This window comes from Muntiacus reevesi, chromosome 11 (assembly GCF_963930625.1).
Source record: "Muntiacus reevesi chromosome 11, mMunRee1.1, whole genome shotgun sequence".
Classification (NCBI taxonomy): domain Eukaryota; kingdom Metazoa; phylum Chordata; class Mammalia; order Artiodactyla; family Cervidae; genus Muntiacus; species Muntiacus reevesi.
Window position 1 is genome coordinate 64,552,726 of NC_089259.1, and position 13,689 is coordinate 64,566,414.

General features: G+C 41.7%; 1 protein-coding gene across 1 annotated transcript in view; it reads right to left on the bottom strand.

The window, feature by feature from the left end:
- DCT (dopachrome tautomerase) overlaps positions 1 to 11,490 on the bottom strand; it is a 31,797-nt gene extending 20,307 nt beyond the window's left edge. The window contains exons 1-3 of the mRNA XM_065902147.1: positions 11,196 to 11,490; positions 2,257 to 2,556; positions 98 to 198 (exon numbers count right to left, since the gene is read on the bottom strand). Coding sequence (XP_065758219.1) covers positions 98 to 198; positions 2,257 to 2,556; positions 11,196 to 11,490 — 696 coding nt within the window. The remainder of the gene's footprint in view (positions 1 to 97; positions 199 to 2,256; positions 2,557 to 11,195) is intronic.
- Between the last annotated feature and the right edge of the window lie 2,199 nt (positions 11,491 to 13,689).

The following is a 13,689-nucleotide window of genomic DNA, read 5'->3' on the forward strand; positions in this document are numbered from 1 at the left end:
TTCATGTCATCAGAAACAACAAGAAAATGCAGGAAGCAAAGACTTATACGGGTCTTGCCCAAATACATAGCAAAGTTAAAAGAAACTTTCAACCAACCTGGAGATCCCTTTCCAGCCATAACAAGTGGTACCGGTGCCAGGTAACAAAGGCAGGTCCTTGGTGTGAGAAATCTATAGCCTTGTATGGGCGCCCTGGTCCTAAAACAATTGGGAAACATGTTAGAGGTCACAGAATAGAATTTTTTAACGTGAACCTTACCTGGGATGCGCTGGAGAGGTCTCTGATGTTTTAGTCAAAAAACAACTGGATTTTTTTAATTAATTAATTTTTATTGAAGCAATAGCTGATTCATAATGTTTCAGGGAAAGCAAAGTGATTCAGTTTGCTGAATGCATGTGTGTGTGTGTGTGTGCACACGTTCAGTTGTATTCAACTCTTTGGGACCCCATGGACTGCAGCCCCCCAGGCTCCTCTGTCCATGGGATTCTCCAGGCAAGCAGACTGGAGTGGGTTACCATTTCCTTTTCCAGGGGATCTTCCTGACTCAGGGAATGCATCTATGTTTCTTACACTGGCAGATTCTTTACCACTCCACCACCTGGGAAGCACATATATATATATATATATATATATATATATATATGTGCTTTCTCATTGTGGTTTATTACAAGATATTGAATATAGTTCCCTGGGCTATACAATAGGGTCTTATTGTTTAACTATTAATATTTTATATACAGCAGTGTGTGTCTGTTAATTCCAAATTCCTAATTTATCTCCCCATCCACATTTCCTCTTTGGCAACCAGCTGTTTTTGTCATTTATTCCTCTGAAAACAACGACCACAACAAAACAATCTCAGAGGCAAATAGCACTTTCAGGATAAATTCTCCTTCATCTCTCAAAAGTCTGATGGTCAGCAGAGATCCAGAGAAACTCAGGTCATCTTGAGAGCTCCTGTTAATTTATAGCAGTGTTATAAATTATATTATATTATTATTTATACTATAAAGTTAATTTAATTTTTAAGCAGTGCTTCAGGAAGATAAAATAAGAGTATCCCGAAGAACAGATCATTAAGATCTAAAGGAAATATATTTTAAAAGACTTTTTCTAACCCATTCCTTACAAATGCCTGCATTTATAGGGAGCGATTAATGTAGAACAAAGCAACTTCAACTACACTTAGTCTGAATTCAGCATTTGGAACCAAAAGGAACTTTCACGGGTTTTGCCTCAGCCATCAATCAGTTACAACTATTAAATGACAAGCATGGTTGCCGAGACCAGAAGAGAGGAAAAATACATTCCAACCAATTTGGCTGGCCTCTGGAACTGCCAATTTTAGTGAAAAGCTTTGGGCAATTTAATGACCTCCTTACTGCCTTTCCAATCCTTCTTCTCCATCTCATAACAGCTTTTGATGGTTATGTAGAAACTTGAGCTAACTTTAGTTCTTTTTCAAAGTCCCCATAATAACTTCAGAGAGATGAACAGACATGAATATAAATTTAATTCCTAGATGCGACCAGAAACTATAGTTTTCTTTTCCTCTTGAGAGACTACCCTCTCATAAAGCAAAAATTCTTCAGAGTGATGACAGGAAAACTATAAAGGTTTATAGCCAGAAGAGCCTCCGTATCTATCGATATAGAAAGACAGATGCTTACCTGTGAGGCAAGTTTTAAAAAGACCCACACTGAGGGGAAAAGCTGCTGTCACTGCTGTTGGCTAGGCAACCCTTTGTAAATGTTTTAATGCAGAACAAAGTTTAAAGTTCTCAAAACAAAATGAGGAGGGGGAATGAGCGATAAACACAAGGGCTGTGATGTGCTCAGTCGCAGCTGACTCTTTGTGACGCTATGGACTGTAACCCGCCAGGCTCCTCTGTCCATGGGATTCTCCAGGTAAGAATACTGGAGTGGGCTACCATCCTCTCCTCAGGGGAGCTTCCCAACCCAGGGATGGAGCCCAAGTCTCCTGCATTGCAGGCAGATTCTTTACTGCTGAGCCACCAGGGAAGCCCAAACACAAGGACAGATTCCAAATGAGAATCTTACTATTCAAAGTGAGCGCTGTGTCTTCACTCACCCTAACCCCAAAGAGGAGCCTCAAAAGTGAGGATAATTGCAAATAGAGCTCGATTTCAGAACACCTGAGTCTCCGGCAGCTTCTGCATTAGTAGGCAGATTCTTTATCACCGAACCATCTAGGACGCCCCTAAGATACCTTAAGGTGAAGGGGGAGAAGCTCACCTAATAATGTATCTCTGACGGAATAATAGTGGAGCCACACAAAGAAATCATAAATGCTGCAGTTGGCGATCTGCGGTTGGGTCCCATTGGGCCCCAGGAGCCCCAGCCAGTGTTGCGTGGTGATCACGTAGTCGGGGTGCGGAGTGTACTTCGCGAGGTCTAAGGCGCCCAAGAATTGCTCCCTCTCTTGAGGGGTCAAGGAATGGACATCTTGCCGGACAACCAATGGTTTCTTCTGATCGCATCTGGGGCCGGTCCAGCCAAACCTGCAGTCTCCACAGTTATAGCCGGCGAAGTTTCCTAGTGCATTTGAGAAATTAAGGGAAAGATAGAAGAAGAAGTAAGCTTATGTAGCTTGGAAGAAATTTCTGGAGTAGAACGGAAGAGAAGGTCAGTTGCCTTTCCTTGCATTCTGCTTGAAATGTTTGTCTCTCCAAGGGGACTGAACACCAGAGAGTTTCTAGAAATATTCCCAGCAAAGAAACAGGACATGAAACAAATTCCATGGTGTTATGAGCTGAATTGAATCCCCACCAAATTCATATGCTGAAGTCCTAACCCCTAGCACTTGGGGGGCTATTTTTGGAGATAGGGTCTTTAAAAAAAGTAAGTTAAAATGAAGGCACTGTGGTGGGGCAGGAAGGGTGTGCGTGGTTAATCCAACATGACTGGTGTCCACTTAAGAAAAGGAAATTTGGACTCAGAGAGGGGTGTCAGGACACAACAAGCCAACAAGAGATACCTCAAGACACACACCCTGCTGACACCTTGCTCTGGGAGGTCAGGCCTTCAGAATTGCAAGAGAATGAGTTTCTGTGGGCCACCCAGTCTGTGGTCCTTTGCTATGGAAGCCTTGGGAGACTAGGACAAGTGCTGTCATCTGTTCCACTCATGGATCATGCTAGGTGTCCCTTCCTGGAGCAGAGCTGCAGCCTCAAATGTCATCCCTGCTTGGTCCCTCTCCCCTGAAGCACATGCAGAAGGTTATTGATTTACAGAAGGAAGAGAATATATACCAAGCTAGAGGGGGAACCAAAATAAATAAACTGATTTCCAGAAATTTAGGTGAAATCCAACTTTTAAAAAGCTGGTTTATGTTACAAAGGAGACAGAGTTAAGACAAAATCAATGGAGGCTGGCAGGTCATAAAGGTGAATTAGTGGCCCTAGAGTCAGAAAGTGCAAATCACTGCAGGGTTGCCCATCTCTGCACAAACTGCTCATCCATTTTATCATCCCAGGGACCGAGTACTAGTCATACCAAGCTCCGGGCCTCTTTCTGTTTAGCATCTAAAACTGAAATTATTTTAGGTTGACTTTTCCCTGTTTAGCCTTGATTATTGCATTTGGGCTTCTCTAGTGGCTCAGACAGTAAAGAATCTGCCTGCAATGCCGGAGACCACAGTTCAATCCCTGGGTCAGGAAGATCCCCTGGAGATGTGGGATCCTGGATCCCACTCCAGAATTCTTGCCTGGAGAATCCCCATGGACAGAGGAGCCTGGTGGGCTACAGTCAATGGGGCATAAAGAGTCAGACATGACTAAATGGCTACACTTTGACTTTAACTTTCATTGCATTTGGTTTGACCAGCCTCTCATTCCTTAGGTAGTGATAAGTTAGAAAGTAAACACTTAAATATTGTTTATGTGTTGAAACAAAAGAGGGCAATAACTTATCTCCTGCTTTCTCCTCCTCTCTCCTCCTTTTCCTCCCAGATCTTTTTACTTGCTCTTCCTTCTATTTTGAACACTTTTCCCTCACAGTCTTCCTACCTTCCTCTTCACTTGGTTTGCCTATTCCTCCTTTAAGCTGCACAATGGGCTCTCTACAAGGTCATCCCTGATCCCACACATCAGGATCAGATGACCCCCAAGCTGTGCTCCCATGATACCTCCTATTTCTTTTTTCATTGAATTAACTGTGGCAATTGTAGAAATCTACTGGCTCAGCTACAGGCAGCTGGAAGGCAATTATCCTGCTGCCTAGGCCTATGCTGGGCCTTGGACGAATGAATCTTCATTTAATGAATGAAAGGAGCAAAAAGCCAAATCATCACAATGGATGCTTTAAACATCTTACAATTTTATTTGCCATTTATACATCAATAAAGTTGAAATTTAAAATTTTTAAATTAAAAAAAGGATATAAAAAGCATGTAGCAGATGGATTCAATAATTCTCAATTTTCTTCTTTCTTTCTCTCCCTGTCCTTATGAATCAGAAGGAAAAGCAGGCTCTGCAAGTAATTTTGATAAACTGCAAGTACCAAAATAGATGTAAGTAAAACATACTTTGACCATGGTAAGGAGAAGGTTAGGGACTTCCGTGGTGGCGGAGAACCCTCCTTGCAATGCAGGGGGCACAGGTCCAATCCCTATTTGGGGAACTAGGATCCCACATGCTGAGGAGCAACTAAGCCCCTGTAGCATGACTAGAGAGTCCGTACTGCGGCAAAGAAAGATCCCACAGGACACAGCGAAGAGTCACAACTAAGACCCTACGCAGCCAAATAAATAAAAATAGAGGGTTATTTGGACCTCTAAAGGAAAAGAAAATTTTTCAACAGCATGAAAACAAAATGAGCATATGTCCTGTATAAAGAAAATACAGTCTGCTGTTTTTCTATGGTTAAAAGAAATGTCCTTAAAAATATCATAAGTAGGAAGAATTTGAGGGGGGGTAGTCCTATGCTCTTTGTAATATACAAAATATCGTACCTGTCCTTGTGTGCACATGTGCTAAGTTACCTCAGTCGTGTTTGACTCTTTGTGACTCTATGGACCGTAGCCCACCAGGCTCCTCTGTCCATGGGATTCTTCAGGCAAGAGTACTGGAGTGGGTTGCCATGCCCTCCTCCAGGGGATCTTCCCAACCCAGGGATAGAACCCACAGTTCTTAGGTCTTCTGCATTGGCAGGCAGGTTCTTTACCGCTAGCACCACCTGGGAAGCCGCTTACCTACCCTTACTTAGCTTTATTTGCATTTTCCTGTTTCAACACCAAATGAAAAATTGTTTGAAATAATAGTTAAAAGGAAAAATTCTACTAGTCCTAAGACTGAAAATCAAGTTTTTTTGAACAGTTTACATTAAACATTAAAATTTATGTTGATCACTCAGGTGAAGCTATTAAATATAAATTATCTAATCAATACTTATTCAATGGCTACTACAGTATCAGATGTTATGCAAGGTAGTTTGGTCTTCATGGAGCTTGGAGTCTATCTATTTTCCCTTGGGGTACCTACTATAATTGAATCATACCTATTTTTAAAACATCTTGATTGAAATACATCCCTCCACTTTCACAGTTTCTAATGGAACAGAGTGGACTTCCCAGGTAGTGCCAGTGGTAAAAAAAAAAACCTGCCTGCCAATGCAGGAGACATAAGAGAAGCAGGTTCCTTCCCTGGGTCGGGAAGATTCCCTGGAGGAGGGCATGACAACACACTCCAGTATTCTTGCCTGGAGAATCCCCCTGGACAGAGGAGCCTGGAAGACTATATATAGTCCATGGGGTTGCAAAGAGTTGGATGTGACTGAAGTGACTCAGCAGCGGCATAGGGGCAGAGTATTTTTTGAGAAGTGATTGAACAAAATGCACATGAAGAATACTAAATACCCAAACTTCCAGTTGTTTCCCCAAGGCCAGATGATCAGAGGTGAATATGCAGTTACAACTCTACAACAGGAGAGCAATTGCTTCCTTCTAAATGCTAAGAAATAGCATGCACACATTTTGAAATGATAAATTCAATACATTTCTAGATTTAAAGGAATAAAATTTGTCTTTGAATTTTGCTGTCTCATTATTAAAATTGAGTAATTCATAACCTAGGCCATGAGTTTTAAGATCTCTGCATTTTCTCTACCAATATTCTTTTTGGTTGCTAGAAACTAAATTATCAATAACTATCTCCCTCATTCATTTACTCAACAAATAATTTACTAGTACCTATTAGCTAAAGAAAGGTCAAAATTAAACATGTCCTTCTCTGCGCACCCACATATTTATGTACATTCATACAACTGCCACACTTGGTTACTGTGGACTTGACCTCTCAAAACCTGCCCTATTGGAATAAAGTGTTCTTACAGGAAGCAATCATGGTAACATAGAGCAGTACTGGTACATAGTAAGTTCTATATGAAGCGTTACCAGTACTAGTTTTACAAGTTACTGCTGATCAAATCTCATAGTCTTTAAGTATTTGTTTTCATACCTGTCTTACTCAACCAGCACATTTGGACATATCAAAAATCATGTTGGGGTTTTCCCCTTAGTATCTGAAGGACCTAACATAATTGGTGCTAAATAAACACTGGTTAGGTGGTTGATGAAGAAGTCATGAATAACTCAATAAAAGGCATTAAGTGCTAGAGGATATAAATATAAATCAGGCTCGGTGCCTTCATCTAATGGTATGAGGAACATGAGTGCAATGAAATATCAACACCAGCCTAACTATGGGAAAAGTGAAAACAAGAATTAACTGAGCACCATGGATGACAGAAGATGAAATGATTCATTCTGACAGAAGATCAAAGATGGTTCACAACTGTGTTGAACAAAGCCATCTCTGCTCACAAAGCCAAAGTTGTCCCTGAAAAGCAATGCAGAAATGCTAATAAGAAAGCGTTTGTGTGGATTTGAGCTCACCTATTACCTAGAAATGTATTTGACTTTTTAAAAAATCCCTTTTCCAGCATGTCTCAGAGAAAACATATCCCACAGCTCTGCAGTCAGCTCCCTTTCATATTTGTGCTTCTAAACCTGGTCTAAAGAATTTGTTAAAATACTGAAGACAACTGAAAAATGCAGTAACATAAAAGCTTACCAAACAAAATGTTTATTTCTTTAATTTAGATTTCCTAGTAGTCCCTTATATTAATTTAATGAATTGAGTTTTTCCATTAATCCACCAGTTTAAAAAAAAAAGGAGACCCTTTAGGAAAGATTGCATTATCTCACTGGGGAATGGAGAGAGAAAAAGTAAAAGGTCCCTAGATATCAGTCTATCTGTTATATTTAGTATGTCCTTGAGCAAAAATGAAATTTAAAAAGACAAAGTCTTATACCTTCTTAGGACTAGGATAAAAATGGAAAAAGAATGAGAACAACAAAACAATGCATGTTCCTACATGAACCACATCAGCTCAACCTCCAAAGGCTATTAGACTAAATAAGTTTAAAGACCACCGATTAGTGAATTTACAAGGAGCTCTAAATAGCCTATTCCTTTTAATTAGAGATTCTATTATATTAATAACAATACTTTACACTCACATGAGGCCTTTCATCTACAAAGCTCAAAAGGATTTTACAAGTGTGGTTTCATCATTATCCCCATTTTAGAGATTGGAAGATGGAGGCACTTAGTTGTACGACAAGAAATTCTCAGACAATTGTTCAAAAACCATTTGGTGAACATGTTTTTCAAAAGTCCAAAAACACAGCTGCAACTGGTGTTTTCTCAGGAATGCCAATTGGCAGGTAAGATTTGGAAGGTGACTCTCTGATGCCAAGATCTCCTGAAATTAAGCTCTTCTTGAAAATTAAGTTCAATAATTTTTCAGTTTGAAATTATCCCCACAGAGAATACAAAAGTTCTCTCTAGAGAATTTGAGTACATAATTTAGGTTTTTTTTCCCATCAGAGTTTGTATTTATTCATTTTTATTGAGCTAAAATCCTTTACCAACTTCAAGATCATGGAGACTATGGGTGGTTCTTTTTATTTTTATTTTATTGTGCTAAGAATACTTTACATGAGATCTACCCTCTTAACACACATTTATTTAATTGTTTAAAACATTACTGTTGACTCTAGATACAACATTGTACAGATCATATTCGTCTTGATTAACTGAAACTTTATGGCTCTGATTACTATATCCTTATTTCCCCTCCCTCCCAGCTCCTGGTAACTACCATTTTGTTCTTTGATTCTATGAATTCGACTATCTCAGATGCCTCATGTACATAGAATTATCCAGTATTTGTCTTTCTGTGGCTGACTTATCTTCTTAGCACAATGTCCTCAAGGTTCATTCATGTTGCTGCATACTGCCGAATTTCCTTCTTTTCTAGGGCTGAATAGCATTAAATTGCAAATACATACCATCTGACTAGGATGCAAAGAAATTGGAACCCTTGCACACTACTGATGGAAATGCAAAATGGTGCAGCTGCTGTGGAAAATAGTATGAAGGTTCTTCAAAAAATTAAAAATAAAACTACCATACAAGCCAGCAATCCAATTTCTGAGTATTTATCCAAAAGAACGTTAATCAGGATCTCACAAAGATACTGAAATTCCCATGTTCATTTCAGCATTATCCCCAATGACCAAGATGAAGAAACAATCTCAATGTCCATTAACAGATGAATGGTGTGTTTATATTTCTACGGAATTAACAAAGTTCCGAGGTCATCAACAGCCTTGTTGCTATCTACATTTCATTAATAAATTTGGGGTGACACTAGAAGAATCTACTTGCCAAAGAATTTTGAGGTTATGGCAGGGACAGGGGGTACTTTGGGCACTGAAGATGAGGTTTAACTTCTGAAGACTGCCTCCTACATCATGAAGAAATTAGCCTAAGAAAGCAAGCAATTCACTCTTTAGGGAGAATAAACTGAAAAACATATGTCTTGCTTTGGGGCATATGACACATTACAGTGATTACTGGATATACTAAATACCTGTCCACTTCAGAAGCTCAGATGGCACAGTGGTGAAGAATCCACCTGTCAATGCAGGAGACACAGGAAACACGGGTTCAATACCTGGGTCAAGAAGATCCCCTGAAGTAGGACAACCCACTCCAGTATTCTTGCCTGGAAAATTCCATGGACAGAGGAAACTGGTGACTCCTACAGTCCATGGGGGTAGCAAACAGTTGGACACAAATGAGTGATTGAGCACACACATCCTCCTGAGAACATTTTGAAAGTAGGTCACTGTGACCCGAAGTTACTGCCACTTCTAGAGGGAATATTTATAAGTACTCTCTCAGGACAGGGAGACTGCAATTATCTCTTCTATTCTGCCACCCCTGATTCCTTACATTTCACTTAAAAAAATAAAAAAAAAAACAACTTCCTAGTCAGATCAGAAAGATAGCGTAGATGGTGATATGCGTGTATGTGCTCAGTTGCTCAGTTCTGTCTGACCCTTTGGGACCCCATGGTCCGTAGACTACCAGGCTCCTCTGTTTATGGTTTTTCCAGGCAAGAATACTGGAGTGGGTTGCCATTTCCTTCTCCAGGGGATCTTCCTGACCCAGGGATTGAACCTGCACCTCCTGCATTGGCAGGTGGATTCTTCACTTCTGAACCACCTGGGAAGCCCAGGTATGGGTAGCGACAAGGAGAGTTAACAGTTATACCTGAGTTCCTAATGTCTTCTGCTGCCAGGATTCCATAATATGGAGATTCCCAAAGTTTCTAACTTGTGGCACTCTATCATTGACTGACCTGGAAATAAGCTTTCCAGAAGAATTTTTGAGTCACCAACAAAGAAGTCACTGTGTAGTGTGGTTTCCAGTCCCACTAGTAATATGAAACCTGCTGCATCTCATTAGATTAAAAAACCATGAGAATCTATGAGATGTCTACAGAAGCAAGTGGTCAATTAGATTAGAAAAAAATGAATAGTATACATTCAACATGTTATTACAAACATTTTGTCACAATTAATACCCCCAAGACAAAACTAACAAATCCTTTGAATTATAGAATTAACAATATGACTACAAAATAATGATTATAAAGCCAGAGTTTTTCCTTTTCCACTATGGTTACTTATACAATATTGACTATAGTTCCCTTTGCTATACAAAGGGCCTTGTTTATCCATTCTATATAAAATAGCTTCAGAATTTTCAGTTAGAAAAGAAACCTGATCTCATTCTTACATCAACATCACAGCCCTTTGTACATTCTCTTAGTTTACCTTTTTAATGTCCTTACATAGCTCATTATCTATATTCTCCTATGTTCTAGCATCATATAAGAACATCAATAAAAACACAATTAAAAAGGAAAACCTCTTAGGCAGCTGGACACTGTAAAACAGTTTCCAAGGGCTTAACTAAAGTTGCTGCTTATGTTTTTGTGTGTGCGCTTCACATGCCCTGCCAGCCTTTGAGTGTTTATCACTGCTGTGCATGTTTGCTGAACACTGGAGAGGAGCCCCACTAAAGAGGATTTGAGAAGGCTCAGAAGAGCGAAAGAAGTAAGAAGTGCACAGAGATTTCAAAAAAAAAAAAAACAGGTAATAAGAGAGACCAAGGTCTGAAAGAGGGATACTGTATAAATTCTGAAATGCTCACATCACACCCAGACAGGAGTGAAAAAAGCCATTGTTATCTAAAAGCTACCCTCCCTTCTTCAGCTCTGTCCTTCCATCTCCTCAAGGATGGCAAAGTTACAAGCCAGTCATAACCTTCATGAGCAAGATATATCCTGCTTGAGACCTGTTCAGATGGTTAGTAATGCTGAGACTCGAACTACAGAACACCTACCCCCCGACGTCTGTCTAACCGATGCCAAGAATCACCCACCCTCCCTCTTCAACAAGTGCAAACCCATCCCAGAAGGAGAGGGCACCGAATCCATCTTGAAAGGACTTGCTCTGAGTTTCAAAGCTGACTCTGGGACTCTTTAGCTTCCCTCGCCAACAGACAAGCCCATGGTGTGCTGGCACGCGTTCATAGAACCAAGCGTGGTCCATGGAATATTTCTTTAGTTCTCATAACTAGATCTACTAACGGGTGTGCAGAATATACCTGGACATCAGCCTTACTCAATGCCAATGGACCAACTTGGTTTGCCTTTCAAAGCCTAGGCTGAGCATCTCTGCCTTGGAAGGGGTTCCTCCAGCAGCGGGCCAGCCCCACCCAGCTGGGCGCATGCGCACATCCGCCGGCCGCCCTCACCTGTGCACCTGCAGGTCCGCTCGAAGAACTTCCGGGGCCATCGCTCTCGGTCGTCCAGGTTGCGCAGGACGTAAGGACCGCTCCAGGGCCTGGTGTCGGTCTGCACCTCCGCGCACTGGCCCCGGCCCTCCCGGGAGCCGCAGACGTTGGCGGGGTCGGCGCCCAGCGGTGGGCAGCACTCCTTGGCCCGCAGGCTGCCCACCGTCATGCAGACCCGGGGAAACTGCGCCCGGGCCCCCGGCGGGAGCGCACAGCCCAGGCAGCCGAGCAGAAGCCCCCAGCCAAGGGGGCTCATGGCTTTAGAACCGGAAGAGCTCTCTCTCTCTCGTCTTCCGCTCCTTGCTTCTCGCCAGCTTTCTCCTGGTCTTCCACTCTTGGGCTCTTGAGCATTCACCCGCTTTTTGACTTGGGGGAAATTTACGTTTTAGGGAGTATATCTTGGATCTGCCTTCTGTTCCCCTCCTCTTGAAAAAAAGACCCACAAAAATTACAGAACCCACATGTGTGCTCGTGTGTACATGCACACACACAGACGACTTTATGTGATGCAAACCGCTAAAACAAATTTCATTCCATCAGAAGCGCCTCTAACAGCCAGATTTAATGAGGGGAGCGCTTCTCACCGCCTTCCCTGGTTAAAACAGGCTTTGTCTAATTGAGTTAATTGACGGAGCGCTCCAGTCATGCTACTTATTATACTGGTATTTCTGAACCCCCTCCTTCCCTCCTTAGCCCATGACTTTAATTGCCTTGAACTCAGTTCAAAAGCCAAATGCCGTGTTGCCTTTATTCTATCTGGCTTGCCAAATCACGGGGCCTGGTGGGGTTTGTCTAAGGGCTGGGAGAAGCCGTCATTAGCGGGATTAGTATTAGACAAATCCCCATCGTTAGCACATGACCCGGAGTGCACAATGAAGTAGATAAAATGTCTGGCTTTATTTCAAGAGGGCAAAACCATCTTCATTATCTGGGCTCATGTGCTCTGGCCAAGCCTGTGACCTCAGACTTCCCAGGGAGTCAATAGATGCAGTGAGCTTGTCGTCAAAAGCCCTTCAGAGATCAACCCCACTGCTAACGGCTGTTCACTCCTGACTGCTCCCTGACGTGCTTCCAAAGATCACTACAGGCTGTCACACAACTTCACAAATAAAGAAACACTTATTGAGGGCTGACGTACAAGGAATTGCTTTGTTCCACAACTCACAATGAGGATCCTCTTCCCTCCAAACAATAACGTCCTATTCTATTCAGGGCTTCCCAGGTTGTCTTAGTGGTAAAGAACCGCCTGGCAATGCAGGAGACTTAAGAGAAGTGGGTTCGATCCCTGGGCTGGGAAGATCCCCTGGAGGAGGAAATGGCAACCCACCTCAGTATTCTTGCCTCGAGAACCCTGTGGAGAGAAGAGTCTGGCGGGCTACAGTCCTTGGGATCACAAAGGGTTGGACACGACTGAAGTCACTTAGCACCCATTCTGTTCAGTGTATCTCTGCAGCAAGTTTTTCTTTTTAAATACATAAAGTACCATGTCATGCATGTTTCTTGGAAGAAAAGCTATGACAAACCTAGACAAAGTATTAAAAGCAGAGATATTACTTTGCCAACACAGGTTCATATAGTCAAAGCTATAGTTTTTCAAGCAGTAGTGTTCAGAGGATGTGAGAGTTACACTATAAGGAAGGCTGAATGTCAAAGAATTGATGCTTTCCAATTGAGATGCTGGAGGAGACTTCTGAGAGTCCCTTGGACTGAAAATAGATATTAAACCAGTCAATCCTAAAGGAAATCAATCATGACTATTCACTGGAAGTTCAGTTCAGTCTCTCAGTCATGTCTGACTCTTTGCGACCCCATGGACTACAGCATGCCTAGCTTCCCTGTCCATCACCAACTCCCACAGCCTGCTCACACTCATGTCCATTAAGTTGGTGATGCCATCCAACCATCTCATCCTCTGTCATCCCCTACTTCTCCTGCCTTCAATCTTTCCCAGCATCAGGGTCTTTTCCCATGAGTCAGTTCTTCATATCAGTTAGTTCTAAGTGGCCAAAGTATTGGAGCTTCAGCATCAGTCCTTCCAATAAATATTCAGGATTGATTTTCTTTAGGATTGACTGGTTTGATTTCCTTGCAGTCCAAGGGACTCTCAATAATCTTTTCCAACACCACAGTTCAAAAGCATCTATTCTGGATAAGGAAGCTGTGGTACATATACACCATGGAATATTACTCAGCCATTAAAAAGAATTCATTTGAATCAGTTCTAATGAGATGGATGAAACTGGAGCCCATTATACAGAGTGAAGTAAGCCAGAAAGATAAAGAACATTACAGCATACTAACACATATATATGGAGTTTAGAAAGATGGTAATGATAACCCTATATGCAAAACAGAAAAAGAGACACAGATGTACAGAACAGACTTTTGGACTCTGGGAGAGAAGGCAAGGGTGGGATATTTTGAGAGAACAGCATGTATATTATCTAAAGTGAAA